A 13,999-nucleotide genomic window follows, 5' to 3' on the forward strand; every position below is an offset into this window, starting at 1 on the left:
CTGAAAATTGGCCTTGTGTGCACACTTCGTGCACCACCCTAAATTTATAATCCCCATACATTTGAAAGGGAGATTCTTTCCCTGTTCATAGGACCAAAACTAAATGAATGCCCTGGTGTGCCTCAAGAAACAGCTCTAAAGAGCCAGTACCTGGGAAGTAGTCCAGACCTAGGCTGTCTGCAGTATGTTACTGTAGTTTTCCTTGCATGCCCTTGCTACGCTACCAAAGGCCTTTCTGTAAGTCATGGCTCAAACTGGTCCTTTTGCATAACCTCTCTTCCCTAGTTTAGGAGCTTCAGTAGAGCGGCTTAAGCCCTCAGCCTTCATCCTTCCAATTAGTGCTATTCATCTCTCTCTTTTTGGTGGGAGTGTACAGACTAACATGACTGACAGCTAGAGTAAGAAGAGCCGCTCAGCTCTGGGAAAACAGCATTGTCAAGTACATAAGCATTTTTTTAAAAGGTAACAAGGAAAAATGCCTCATGTCCTGGCCCTTTTGCAAGGTAAATCCATTCAGCCTTCAGAACAGCCTCATGTAGATCTGAATAAACGTCTGTCTCCTTTGATCCCTCAGTAACTCATTACACTGATAATTTTCAAGTACTAGCTACCTAATTAACATTTACAAATGTAACTACAGTATGAAGTAGGTTTACATTTTAACCAGTCACTGGTATTTTGTAACTGAAAAATACAAATACAGAACTGTGGTGTTCACTTCTATAGTATCTAAGCACTTTGCGAGGAATGAATAAACCTCACAACATTCATGTCCTGTAGAGGAAGTATTATTTACAAATGGGAAACTGAGGCACACAGTAGTTATGAGATTTGCCCAAAGTCGCACAGGAAGCCTGTGGGAAATAGAACTCTTATTTCCTGACTCTGTTCTGTGCCTTAACCACACGATCATCTGTCTTCCCTCAAATGGGAGAAATATAATACAAACATTTTTCATTCATGTAAAATAGTAACCAAATATATCTTACTGTCTCCAGTTCGTTTTCCTGCTAAATGCCCTGAGTCTTTATTGTATGAGTTAGCACTTGTTTTGCACACCCTCTAAATGCTAGTTCAGTGCAAGCGATCCTACTTTATTGCTTCCATGTGCTGTGTAATTTACAGCACCATTTATCACCACTGAATCTGACCCAGAAACATCCACCTACCAGGGTGAATTTGGCAACTGTGTTTCAGGTTAATACAGGGGAGGTGGGGGAGGAGAGATTTTGAGCTAATGTTTCTATATATGAAGAGCCTAAGAAGGGTCCCAGAGCCTCTAAGGTGACTTTACCCTTTTGGATTATGTCCTGTATCCTTCAAATGCTCTTGATGGAAGGAGGCTCTTAATGTTGAGTCCCATCTTACTCACGTGGAAGCCATTTCCTGAGCACCAACGGGGAAGGCATCTCAGCCTAGAGAGAGAGAGACTTCCCTTTGTTCTTTTGCCTAAAGTTACTAGGTTGAAAGCCATGGCTGCTGCATAGCATCAGCCATAGGATGCAGAAACAATCCCGTTCAGTGCTCTTTCTCCAACTTGTCAGCCATCTCCCCACATCTCCATTCTCTGTGACTGACAGCTCCCAGGAATTCTAGCCCAGTTGTGTGTGATGCAGAAACAGCATTTTAAGTAAAAGTTTTAATTTTCCATGCTTACAATTTTATAAAACTGGGCAAGACAGTGTGAATGATAAGCCTAAGGCTCATTTTAAATGGCCAAAAGTCATAAGCAACTTCAGATTTAGTTTTTTTGTTTTAATACCTCTGCTGACAGGACTGTAGCTACAGTGGTTACCCTTGAACTGCCCAACCTTGCCCCTAGTTATTAGATATTAGCACAGTATGCCTCCTTTGGTATGAGAAATACCTGGGGAAATCGGGTATCAAGGGCAAAAAATTCCTTTTTTAAGGATGAACATTGTGTAGTATCACAGCCAAAGTCCTAATACCAAAGATGAAGGAAAGGGAATCACTTTCTGCAGCAGTGTTTACCAGCAAGTAAGCACTAAGATCCTATGATGCAAGGTGCTGAGTGGCCCTTAATGCCCATTGACCTGTTTCCACTTACATCGTTGCGGCCAAGAGTAGCCCTTTTGACTTAAGTGTGAGTTAAGCTTCATGTACATCTCCCAGGAATAGACTCCATAATGGTATTAGTTGCAGTATATTCTTACCCCGTAAGAATGTCATGTCATATAACCCATGATTCTCAACACAGCAAAGAAGATCAAAGGTAGCCCTTGGTTGCATATTGTTCAATTCCCTTTACAGTCTACTGGGAGTCTGCACATGCGTAAGAGCTGCAGATTTGGGTCTAAAATACTTAACAACAAGAATGCTTTTGTATTCACCTCCTGAAATGTTCCTGATGAGTAACCCATTTTCTGAACAGCTTCTAAAGCTGTTTTGACATTTTAAGAAAGGAGACAGTGTACATAATTGACAGAATGCAGTGTCATGGTTACAGTTGATGCAGCAATAATTCTGGGAAAAGATGCTGCAAAAATAAACCTTTGCATGTTGAAATATTTCTTTCTTTGTTTCCCTGCAGCGGGTACAATAGTGGCCTTGAATATTAAATTGCATCTTCTCTGCTGTTTGTTTTAGTACACTACTGTGTTTGAGGGGGAAAGAAAAATGTTTTTTTTTCGTTTACTTTTCCCTACTTAGCCTCTGCTCCTTCTTTTTCATGTTTTGTGTTCATTAGCTATTTGGCCACAACACTAAGAAGGGTTTCTTACGGTCTGGACCACAGAAGGATAGATTCTGATCTAATTTAAACCAGTGTGCATAATGAGTAATTCCACTGAAGGTTGAAGTCTTCAGTGGGTTTACACTTCTATAACTGAGGTTAGAATATAGCCCATTCTCTCTAATATGTTTCATTCCACCTTGTTTATATTTAGCCCGATGGCTGAACTGCGCTGTTTAAAAATACCGGTACAAAATAACTGCAGGCTCCCAAGTCTTTGGTACAAAAAGTGCTTTGCTTTTCTTTCATTTTAAGTATCTAAATAAAATAGAAAGCACTAAATATATTTGCAGTTTATGCTGGGACAAAACAAAGCAAAGCGTGAAGAATGGGGGAAACTGACCACCTTGTTTGCACTGCTTTATGATGCATTTCGTGGGAGACGTTCAGGTCTAGCGGATCAGGCACTGGATTGGGAGTCAGGAGACCTGGCTGCTCTTCCTGGCTTTTAGTAGTTGTACTGTAACAGATAATCATAGAAAAGATTTGTTTCAAACATCTACAAGCACATGAAGTTTCTCACTTTTTTGAAGATGCCGCTTTTGTAAACTTCCCATGAAGATTTTGAACGTTAGAGAAGAGGGAGACTGGTTTGTCTCTACTGCTGCTGATTTGAAAGGCCTGCCCATCCATCCACTAAGTCCAAATGCAGTGCCTTGCTCTGTTGAAATTCCAGCTGTGTGTGGGACCATAGGACAGGAATCCGATAAATCTGATGTTCAGTGCAAGTGTGTGATACTTGAGATGTTTGAGCTCTCACATACAAGACACCCCTCCTCCGCAAATGCCAGGCTGTGTTTAGTGAAGGACACAACACTATCACGATTGCTCAGAAATTAATTTGTTTCCTTCTTTAAGGGGCTATTGTTGTGTTAGCCATTTTATGTCTGATTAGTTCATTGAAGATGTCATTCAGGCTATTATAAGTTTCTGCTTAAAAAAACTCAGAACAGAGTGTCTGATCCTCACTTGTTTTGTTCTGTACAAAATACACATTGAATATGAAAACTGCAATGGTTTTACAGCTATGTGCCAACAACATCAAGTTTTACATTTTGATTTCTAGGTCCTGATCCAAAAGTCCAGTGAGGTCAATGGAAAGACTCAGTTTGATTTCTTTCTGGTTGAAATGGAATATCACAGAGCAGGATCCTTTTAAGATATTAGTGTTGTTTGTTTAATAATATCTATTGCTCCCTCTGCATTAAGGCTTTTCTTGTGAGTCATTTGCTTTATGGTGGATTTCAAGAGGCAGAAATAATAGCATAACATAGTACAGCAGCCTCATGTATCAGTCTCTTGAACCAAGAAAGTACCATATCTTTGCAGGGTGTAGGAAAGAGAGTTAAAATACTGGTTTTATTAAATATGCACGTTTTGCTTACAAATGATCATGTTTCTTCAAACTTAGGTAGGCTTGTTCTGCCACAGGAGTAGTGTCCAAGTATGTGCTGATGTATGATGTGGGTGGGAAATTTGTGCCTGTGCATATACAAATGTTTGCATGCACAACAGCTGTAATTTATTGAGGTCCTCAATTTAACACAACAGTAAACTCCATTAATTCTTCGATCCCACAGCATTTCGAAAATGATAGTATACCAGTGAATTGCGAAAGCCAAAAGTAATTGTCTCCTATTTATCCCGCTTCTCCTTCATTTCTAAGAAGGAATATTAAATGTTTGGGGACCACCAGAAAGGCACATGCAGTAAAAATAAGGAAACTTCTCTCAAAATCTAACTCGTACAGGGGTATAAATGACATGGATGGTTGTGCCCCCAATAATACAGTGGTGCCTCGCGTTGCTCTGAAAGCAATTTCCGTGCTGGCCAGTGGTGCAAAAACAGGTGTTAAATGTTTGATGCTGGAAGAATTGCCTCCTTATTGAATCAGTACTTCTTGAAAGTATGCTAAAGTATTTTACATTCATTAACAGTATTTTACAGACTTTTTCCTTTCCTTTTTTCCAAGATGCATATACATCTTTTGGACCTTCAATTTAAATGAAAGACCTATTACTGATAGTGTATAAAAGAGAAGTCTAATGAGTTAGTACAGTTTTGACAACTGCTTACAAAATAAGGTACTCATTTAATGACATCTTAGTGAAAGAGAGGTCTCTGCCACAATTTGCTGAGAAGCAGTGCTGTGAGAAATAACAGAATTGGGTTAACTGGTAATGGGAAGTGGGAAGCTTTACCCCCTTGGTCTCTAGTTCACACCTAGTTCAGGTCAGCAGTCATTGTGAAGAGTGGGGTAGTGGTTAAAGGAGTGATTAGCCTTAGTACTGCCATCATATGGTAACATGAAGTGAGTTGGTTGTTTCTGTTCAGTGTGTAGAGGGATGGTTGTCTGCATTGCAGATGTTATCACCCAATCTCTAACCACCCTTTTCTTTGATCTGTGCTGCAAAGAAAAGCTTTTCTGCTCCATGTGTACTTGGCCACCAGTGGCACCACAGGTCAGGCCTTCGTTAGGAGAGGAGACCACTCCTACTTGGGTAGTGAATGATCTCCTGATGGTTTCAGATGTCAGCCCGTAAGCAAGTCCATTCATGCTAGGCCCATGGCTGACCATGGGTTGCTGCACCAATGACTAGAGGTTGCTGCTAGTTTGTCTGAAATGGCCCTTCAGTGATCCCAGTCATATTGGGAAGACTGCAAATTATTAGAGATAATTGATCTGATAGCCAAGATCTTTGGATGCTGCTCATCTCCCAGACTCATCTTCCATATGAGGCCTGGTGGCAAGGTATTTCTAATGTGGAAGTAGAATATATCCAGTAGTGATAATATACAATTGTGTAATCACTTGTCCTGTTAACTTTGTTTGCCCGTTTTCCGCCAGTGTTTTTTATAACTATAAAATGAAACTGAACATTTATTCATTTACCAAAGTATTTATAGTTCACACTTTAAGGCAAGTGGATCACTAATTAAGCTTTAATATTAAAGGCTAGTCTGTGTCCAGAGCATAAGCTTTAATTAAAAGGTGCGGGTGGGGGGGGTGGGGAAAGGGTTAAACCTTTCAACCGGTGTTTCAATAGCCTCTGGCCATGGTTTGGTACCAAATGGAAAGGGTCCAGCTAATTGAAAAATACTTGGGGTTTTTTTGTTGGATTTCTACAACATGGGCCTTAAAAAGTTAAAAATTACATGAAGACCTTATCCTTCTGTGTGACTTTTTTTTAAGTTTACCAGCAGGACCTCATGGTTATGAAATGTGAAATATGGGTTCATGTCTTTGAGTTACTGAAGTGTAATATTTAAATGAGGAAATACTTTGTGTAATATGCCAAGAATCATTGAACATACTGTCCTCCTATCAGAATGAACAAGTAACCCTTGGGCACCAGTTCCATAGAAAACTAACTTGTTCCTGCTTTGAAGCATCACAAAAATCCAAGCTGAAATAGCAGACCTGATTCTTTGGTGCCCTCTGGCCACTTCGTGGTGCTCTGGCAGTGCAAAGGAGCTGTGCTCATGGCTTAAATGGCCAGAGGGAAATCCCCAGATGGCATAGAACCACCATAATGTCTTCTGTATAAGATTTAAATAAAGGGTAGTAGAGGACAGAGTGCAGCTCCTCCTTCTCTGCAAAAAGCAGGTGGGAATTCCTCCTCCTGTCCCAGGCTTGAAAAGAGCTCTTTGTGTGTACACACACACACACACACACACACTCTCTATTTAACTGTGTCTTGTGTGCCACCTGTAGCTAGGAGCCTGGTAAGAGGAGGCAGAGAAGAAATAGTTGGGGAGTTAAGAGATGTTCTTCTCTCATCTGCTTGTAGCAGACAAGGGGGAATGTACTCCTTCCTTTGCTTTGGTGTAGGATTTAAAATAAGGGGAGCAATTGGAGTGTGTAGCCATGGTGGAGAGGGACATGGCCAGGCCCTATATCAGGGAGCTGCAAATCCACCTTTGTTGTCCCACCCTAGACCTGCACTGACTACAACCTGGCTAAGACAGGGTCTTGAAGATGTGTTTCTACCTTTTGAGGTGAGACAGTAAACAGATCAGGATTTGGTGTTTATTGCCTCTGCTGCCTTCCGGATCAAATTAACTTAGTGTAGATGCATAAATACGTTTTCCAACTCCCAGCCCTGAAACTCAACCTGGGATCTTAAAGCCAAGCTGAGTTATTTCCTTTGTATACATCAACACCAGTAATAGATTTGCAGGCCAAATTCTGCCTTTAATTACAACTCAGGAAAATATTTCTATTTTATGCTGCCCCTTACAATACCCATCTGGAACTAATCTACAGAACTATATCAAATATCTTCCATGGCACACCTTTCCCATTACTGTGAAGACAGCCAATATATGACGGCAAGACTGAGGGACAAGTGAATGTAATTGCCACTGTGTCTGCCTACAAATGAGGGTGCATGTGCCCACACACAAAATATATCTATCTGTAGCCGCTGTCCTCTAATCCTCATGGTACTGGTTGTCTCTCACATTCTAACTTCATTTGCACAGGGACAGCATCTTCATATATAGCACACGCATCCTATGAGCACTATTTTAATACAAATATTACAAGAATAATTTATCCCCAGCCTTGTAGAAGCATTACACGGGCAATGCAGATGCTACAGCAGTATTGGAGGCTGCCTACCTGCTTCCTTATAGATTTAGGAAATAATCTATTAGATACCTACAGTTTTGCTTCAGTTTTTCAAAAGGGCCTAGTCCACCTTGACTTAACTGGGGAATTTTTCCTGAATAAGGACATGATTGGGTCTTTTTAAGTATAGAAGGAATATTGAAAGTTAATGAAGAATGGTGACCAGAATAAAGAGCTGGATACAAGCCTTAGGGGGCAGCTTCACTACTCATTCTCTAACATGCATCGCTGCCTGGAGGATGACAGAACAGTAGTTAACTTCCTATTCCATAGCAGAGAGGGAACTTTGTTTTTTCTTTGTATCTAAGTCCGGAACAAGGTCTTGTTAATGCACCATTCCAACGACTTGCAGTGCAGCAAGGGGAGAACAGGACAAACAGGACACCTTTTTTTAAAAAGGTATTAATTTATTCTTTCCTGTGTGTGCAACAAAATCGTTGAGAAAATACCCTTTTATATAAGGGTGCCTTAGTTCCACTCTGATGCTCCCTCCTTAAACACACTCACGACTTCCTCGCTTTTAGTTTTGTCAAACCTTAATTTCCTAATTAATGTATAGAAACTTTGTAATCCACACTTAAGTAATTTCTTCTTTGCTTGTGTGGGTTTTTTTCTTTTAGTTGTACAACTTTGGAGAAACAGTATCTGTAGTTTTCTGGACGGATACGTGGAAACCAGAAAGCTTTTTTGACAAGATTCAGAAGAACAAGCAGAATGGAATGCACACGCTGTGCTTACTAGGTAACGGATATCTGTCTTTGTTCTGTAGTCACTTTTTTATACAACATCCAGAGGCTATGGTGATAAACGTAATACATTTAGAAGAAAAATGTTCTTAATTGTTTGAAGAAAAAATACCAAAAATTGCATCCTTTGTGGATTGCTTATGTGAATTTAGAATAGCTTTACTGGCCCTATCTTGTTTAACTGTGGCCTGCAATTTCTAAAAAGGAGTCAAGAAACCAAAAAAAACCCTGTGCTTCAATAGAAGTCAACAAGGATCAGAGATCTGCATATGCTATTAAAATGCAGCATGAGTTTAAGGACAAGTGTAGCTCCTGTTCAAGATCCAAATCAGGTTGCAGTAATTAGCAAGTGTCATCTTTTTTAAAATTGTTTAGACCTTAATAGATCTTGGAAGAGGCATGTCATATTAGCCAGATGTGTACTATTTAATTAAATGATTTTCATCTTCTAATATAGCATTCATTAATCTGAAGACATTTACAGTGTGACAAGGTTACATTGTAATATATAAAAACACTGTAAAGCAAGGATCTAAAACAGATGACTGATTTTAAATTAGCACCATCCTCAGTAGCTCACATTGTTTTGTCTGATCTTTTTATTTAGCCCTATCTTGTAATCCAAATCTTAAACACCAGTGCTGGAAACACATAAGCCTGTGTAACTCTAACATGATAATAGTCCCATTGCATAAAATTACACACATGCCGAAGAGTGTGCAGGTTCGAGCCCTTGGTTTGTGACCACTTCAAGAATGAGAGCCTTTCCACATGTCTTTTGGGCTGAGGAGGGAGCTGTCAGTGCTTAATAAATTACTAGTTTAAGTAAAAACATGCATTCTGTGGGGGATTGGAAGAACCTTAGTCTGGAAACAATTTAAATGTACAAGTGTCATTGCACATTTGGCTGACTTTCCAAATGCACAGAAATGTTTTCAGAGTTGATTAAAATCAGATTTTTGGTAACTTTTTAAAGAAACATGAACTTAAATTAAAGTTTTCAGAAGTGTAAGTCCTATTATTACAAGTTAACAAACTTAAGAAGGGAAGCAGGAGGGAGATTTTTTTTTTTTTTTTGGTTCACTTACTCTGCATCTGTTAGCATTTAATCCTTTGCACTGTTTTTCATTTTGTGTTGATTTTAACATTGCGGTTTTGCAAAACCACAAAGTTCGGGGTGTGGGGAGGGGGGAGAATTCATGGCAGGTATAGGACTTAAATCTAATTTTAAGTCACATTTGAAACTTGATAAATTTCAAGTTAATACCAAGATAATTTCCTTTAATACCACTTGGTTGTGGTCTATTTTAATTGATTTAGTCAAATTACATTAAAGGATATTTCACAAATGAGTAAAAGCAAAATGCAGAAACAGTGTATTAGAATATGGTTTTGATTTGGAAGTACCGTAACTTTAACTTACGATAAATTGTATCTCTAGTTCCCACAACTTAAAAAAATAAAAGGCCAGTTTATGCACAGATCTTGTTATAAAAACCTTTTCCTCAGAATTTCCTTGGCAGAGGTTGATGCTAAAATCTGAACAGCTATTTTAAGACTGAAAACATACCCCAACTTTTACCTTTTTTGTACAGCTTTTTTACACATTGAATACAGATTTAAGATGTGATGTAAGTCTCCTGCCTACAGATCTGAGTGTAATGCACTATGATTTGAACACCAAGTCAAAAATTGTGAGTCAGTACAAGCTAAACATTCTACTCTTTAGTATATAATTTCCACTGCTACCTATTGTAGAACTTGAGTGCCTGTCAGAGATAATGCAGGTGCCTGAGTCTCCATAAAATTGCAGAGTTGCTCTGTATTTAAAACACACACATCCAGAAATTGTAGCAGGAAGGAACTGCTAATGAATTAGGTTCCTGTGTGGTGGTTAAAGTGAATGCTGTTGTTCAGTTATGCTGCTTTACCTTCTGACTACCGAGATGCAACTGAACCTAGAATATATGAATGAAGTGTGCAATACATCTGGCTTCCAGAAATGTCTATGTTTAAATGTTTTAGAACAGTATCATTTTGAGATTTTTCAATCTTATGACAACTGTGCCCATCATTGTAGTACTTAAGTGTTTTAAGGGCTGTTTTACATTGTTCTTATTTGCACTAGAATCAATGCAATCCCAGGTAAAACTTCATCTTTATAAAAGGAAAGGAAAGTTTTTCTTCATAACTACTATTTGAAGCTCACAATAGAGCTGATACTACTTTGCTAGAAATCCATGTTTGTAGTTCCCTCACTAGCTAAAATATTGGTGTATGAAAAGCAGAAGAGACCTGCTAATTTAAACTACTAACTAAGCCCTTACCCGTTTATACAGTTAAGATGAGTGAGAAGATTACGGTATCTCGGATGAAGTCTTTATTTGTGCCTAATAAATATAACTTTTATCCTGCAGACATAAAAGTAAAGGAGCAATCTCTGGAAAACCTGATGAAGTGAGTCACTATTTTGAAAATAAATATATTGTCAGCATATTCTAGTGAAAACTGGTTGAAGATCCTTCCTCCTACTTAGTAATACTGCACTCACCTGTTTCTTAGATGCTCACTTGTAATGAAGTAAAGCACTTAGGCATGGTTCTGCACTCACTGCAATAAATGGGAGTTTTGCCATTGATTACAGTGGGATCGAGCCCTTAATTTGCAATAATTGCACACTAGTTTTTGGTATTGTGTTCAATAAACAAAACATTTTGTCTTAACTAGGTCCTTCTATAAGAGGTTGTTCAGTGAATGAAGTCTTATAATTGTTCAATCTTGCACAGTATAGTCTCTCTCAGCTGAAAGCAAGACAGTGCTCTGAATCATCCCAGTGCACTGGCCAGAAACTGCATCTGGAGTACTGACATTCCATTCTCTTAACACCAAACAGAAGCATTTTTAATAGTGTTAGTTTAACTAAGTTCATTTAGCTGTCTCGAAGAAGTTTATCATTTCTAAACCATCTTTTTATAATTGGGTCTATAAACTTTTGCTTCAAGACATGCTGTAACTTTTGGCCTAGACTCACATTCATAAACTTCGTTTGAATGTAGCCAGAATTGGCAAACTCGCCGAAGAGTTTGAGAAATTTCTGCTTTGTAATTATCTGCTTACATGATGATTGTTGGAAGTAAATGCAGATGCTGTAGTTTCCAGCAGTCTCACTTGAATCTTAAGATAGCAAAATATCAGCCACTTATGCCCTGCTGCTTTACAAGTGTGCAGAGAGCCCAGGGACTGCAATTGAGCTGAAATTCACCCCCACCCCCACCCCCTATGGATTACTTAAACCATATGGGTTATGTTAAAGCTGAAATGTGCCATAGAGATAACGGAATGAGAGAATTACAATAACCTAGTATTCTGTGGTTGAATAGTATTTGGCAAGGCAGTTATTACTTCAGTTTTTTCCATCAGAGGAAACAAGATTTATGAATCGCCACGGTACATGAGTGTGAACCAAGCTGCAGAACAGCTTCTTACCATTGTTCAAAATAGGAGGCTTCAAGGAGAAGAACCAGGTACATATTTAATAGTAGTTTCCAGATGCTAGTGCTCCAGGCTTCCCCTTTCTCTACCTTTACTGAGGAGTCTCTACTACTGCTCAGCTCCTATTCATTAGAGCAGCTCCTGACCTGAAGTGAAACTGGGCTACCCTCAACCCTAGTCAGCTGATCACAAGATGTGTTTGGCAAAGCCCAAGCTGTACTGCAGGCAGTGAGCGCTGGTGAAGGGGAGTTCGTGGTTCCTGGAGGTATAGTCAAGATCTTTAGTCTGGTTCAACTGGTATAGTTACCATTCATCTTTCCATTTGGTACATCAGATTAAACAAGGGGAGGCTGTTTGAATGGATCAGAATGGAGGGTTTATTTACACAGGTTTTTAGAACTGTTAGAATATGTTAACTGACATTTCCCTTTAACTGTACTGTGAATGCCTTAGACAATTGTACCTCAAGATTTTCATATGATAGACACCTAAGTCACTTCACTAGTTATTGGCCAAATTCTTATTTACCCCAGGGTAAATTCAGGTTAATCCCATTGATAGAAGTAGGCTTGGAAGAATTAGATTTGTTGGTAGATGTGTATATGATAAAATAGACACAAGCTGACATTTACATTGTCAATTTACAGATGAAGAAATACTGCTTGAACTTAGTTTGATTTAAAAATATTTACTGTCTATATTTTGACGGTGTGAAGTTAAAGCTTTGTTTTTGAATCTCAGGATCAGACACTCCCCATAACAAATTTTAAATTGATAAATCAAAAAAAAGTTTAAAACCCATAATTTTGTGGAACTGTAAAAATTGGATAAAATGCATAAACTACTATTAGTATGTCAGTTATAAAAAAATCAAATTCTACCAAGCCTTTATATTAGGTAGCTACTTTACATTTGTACTGTTACTGAGAGCAGAGCTAAAACAAACACCACCTTAATTCACTTGTATTTCTATTAAAATTTGGTTTGATTTTTAAATTTACAAAATATACATTTTAGAACAGATTCCCTGCCCTTATTCCTTTAGTAGTTTACTTCTCTCTGCTGAGGTCTGGAAGTAGGAGTGCGAAGGTAGTCTTCTCACCTAGACCAGTATCCTGCTACTTGGACTGACTGAAAGGAGGACTCACTTGGAGAAGGGAACTAGCACCCCTCTACTGTGTATTTGCCACATCCCGTTTTAAACTACAGTTAGTAAGTGGCTTATAGTACTGCATCTCCTCGAAGAACAGAGTTCCATTCCATTTTGCAAAAAAACTCCTGGCTTTAAAGCATTAGATTAAAATCAGACTGGAATCTTGAGACCCAATGCTTTTGTAAATGTAAAATACATTCATTACTTTCAGTGAAGCAGATATTGCTCAGTAAAGAGATTGAATTTGCTCTCTAGAAAATGAAAGATGAATTATTTCCTGAAATTACATTTTCTTTTTTGTAGAAGTTACGGAGAGCACACTCTGTGTTGGCCTAGCAAGGGTGGGTGCCATGGATCAGAAAATTGCTTCAGGCACTTTACAACAGCTGTCCACTGTAGAACTAGGTGGTCCACTACATTCCATGATCATAGCAGGCAATATGCATCCTCTGGAAATAGATATGCTTAAGCTCTTTGCTGTGGATGAATCTAGCTTTGAAGACAATGAATGTCAAAGGAACACTTGAATAAAGAACCTTTACCTGTCCCCTGCTTTGTGGCAATTTTTAAAATTTAGATTTTTTTCCCATTCTTACTTTAAACATACAAACAGCATAAGTGGACTTATACTCTGCTACCGACAACATTCCCTTGAACAGGAGTTCACATACTCTGCAGATGAAGACATGGAACTGCAAGGAAAGTGTCTTGCTGGTTTCAGGCCCGCTTATCAGGAAGTTTTCACAGGTTTGAGCTCATCTTGGTGAAAAGCTTCCCCTTCCCAGGGGCATCATGAATGCTAGAAGACCTACCCCTGGAGGGGAGGAATGGCCTCTGGCTGGGAAGTTCAGATGAACCTGAGCAAGATGAACTGGGTAAGTGTGTGCAAAAAATAGTTTGCCAGTTCTGTGCACCCTACACCACATGCACTGTCCCACTAGCATGAGACAGACCTGCACCACATTCTCCAAACAGGATCGGTGCTCTGGGAAACTTTGCTGTGCTTCGCTCCTGTCCTACTATGCCACCCAAAGAATCACCTATGCCAGGGTAATCCAAGTAGCCGTGTAGGGGTTTGGGCTACCCTAGCTCTCAAAGATGTAATTAATTTGGCCTATTTATTGTGTGCAATGGGGACGTGAATGTGAAAAGAAATTAACGGGGGGGTTTGGGAAACAGCCAGGCCTGTCCATAAACCCTGCTCTACCTAAGAAAAGGGAATA

General features: G+C 39.1%; 1 protein-coding gene across 4 annotated transcripts in view; it reads left to right on the forward strand.

The window, feature by feature from the left end:
• The window catches only part of DPH5 (diphthamide biosynthesis 5), a 29,275-nt gene extending 15,952 nt beyond the window's left edge, over positions 1–13,323 (forward strand). For all 4 annotated transcript variants that reach the window (XM_027825022.3, XM_027825020.3, XM_007062614.4 and 1 more), the window contains exons 5-8: positions 8,006–8,126; positions 10,549–10,588; positions 11,552–11,655; positions 13,080–13,323. In XM_027825022.3, coding sequence (XP_027680823.1) covers positions 8,006–8,126; positions 10,549–10,588; positions 11,552–11,655; positions 13,080–13,303 — 489 coding nt within the window. In that variant the 3' untranslated portion in view covers positions 13,304–13,323. The remainder of the gene's footprint in view (positions 1–8,005; positions 8,127–10,548; positions 10,589–11,551; positions 11,656–13,079) is intronic.
• Positions 13,324–13,999: the final 676 nt, after the last annotated feature.

Source organism: Chelonia mydas, chromosome 8 (genome assembly GCF_015237465.2).
Source record: "Chelonia mydas isolate rCheMyd1 chromosome 8, rCheMyd1.pri.v2, whole genome shotgun sequence".
Classification (NCBI taxonomy): domain Eukaryota; kingdom Metazoa; phylum Chordata; order Testudines; family Cheloniidae; genus Chelonia; species Chelonia mydas.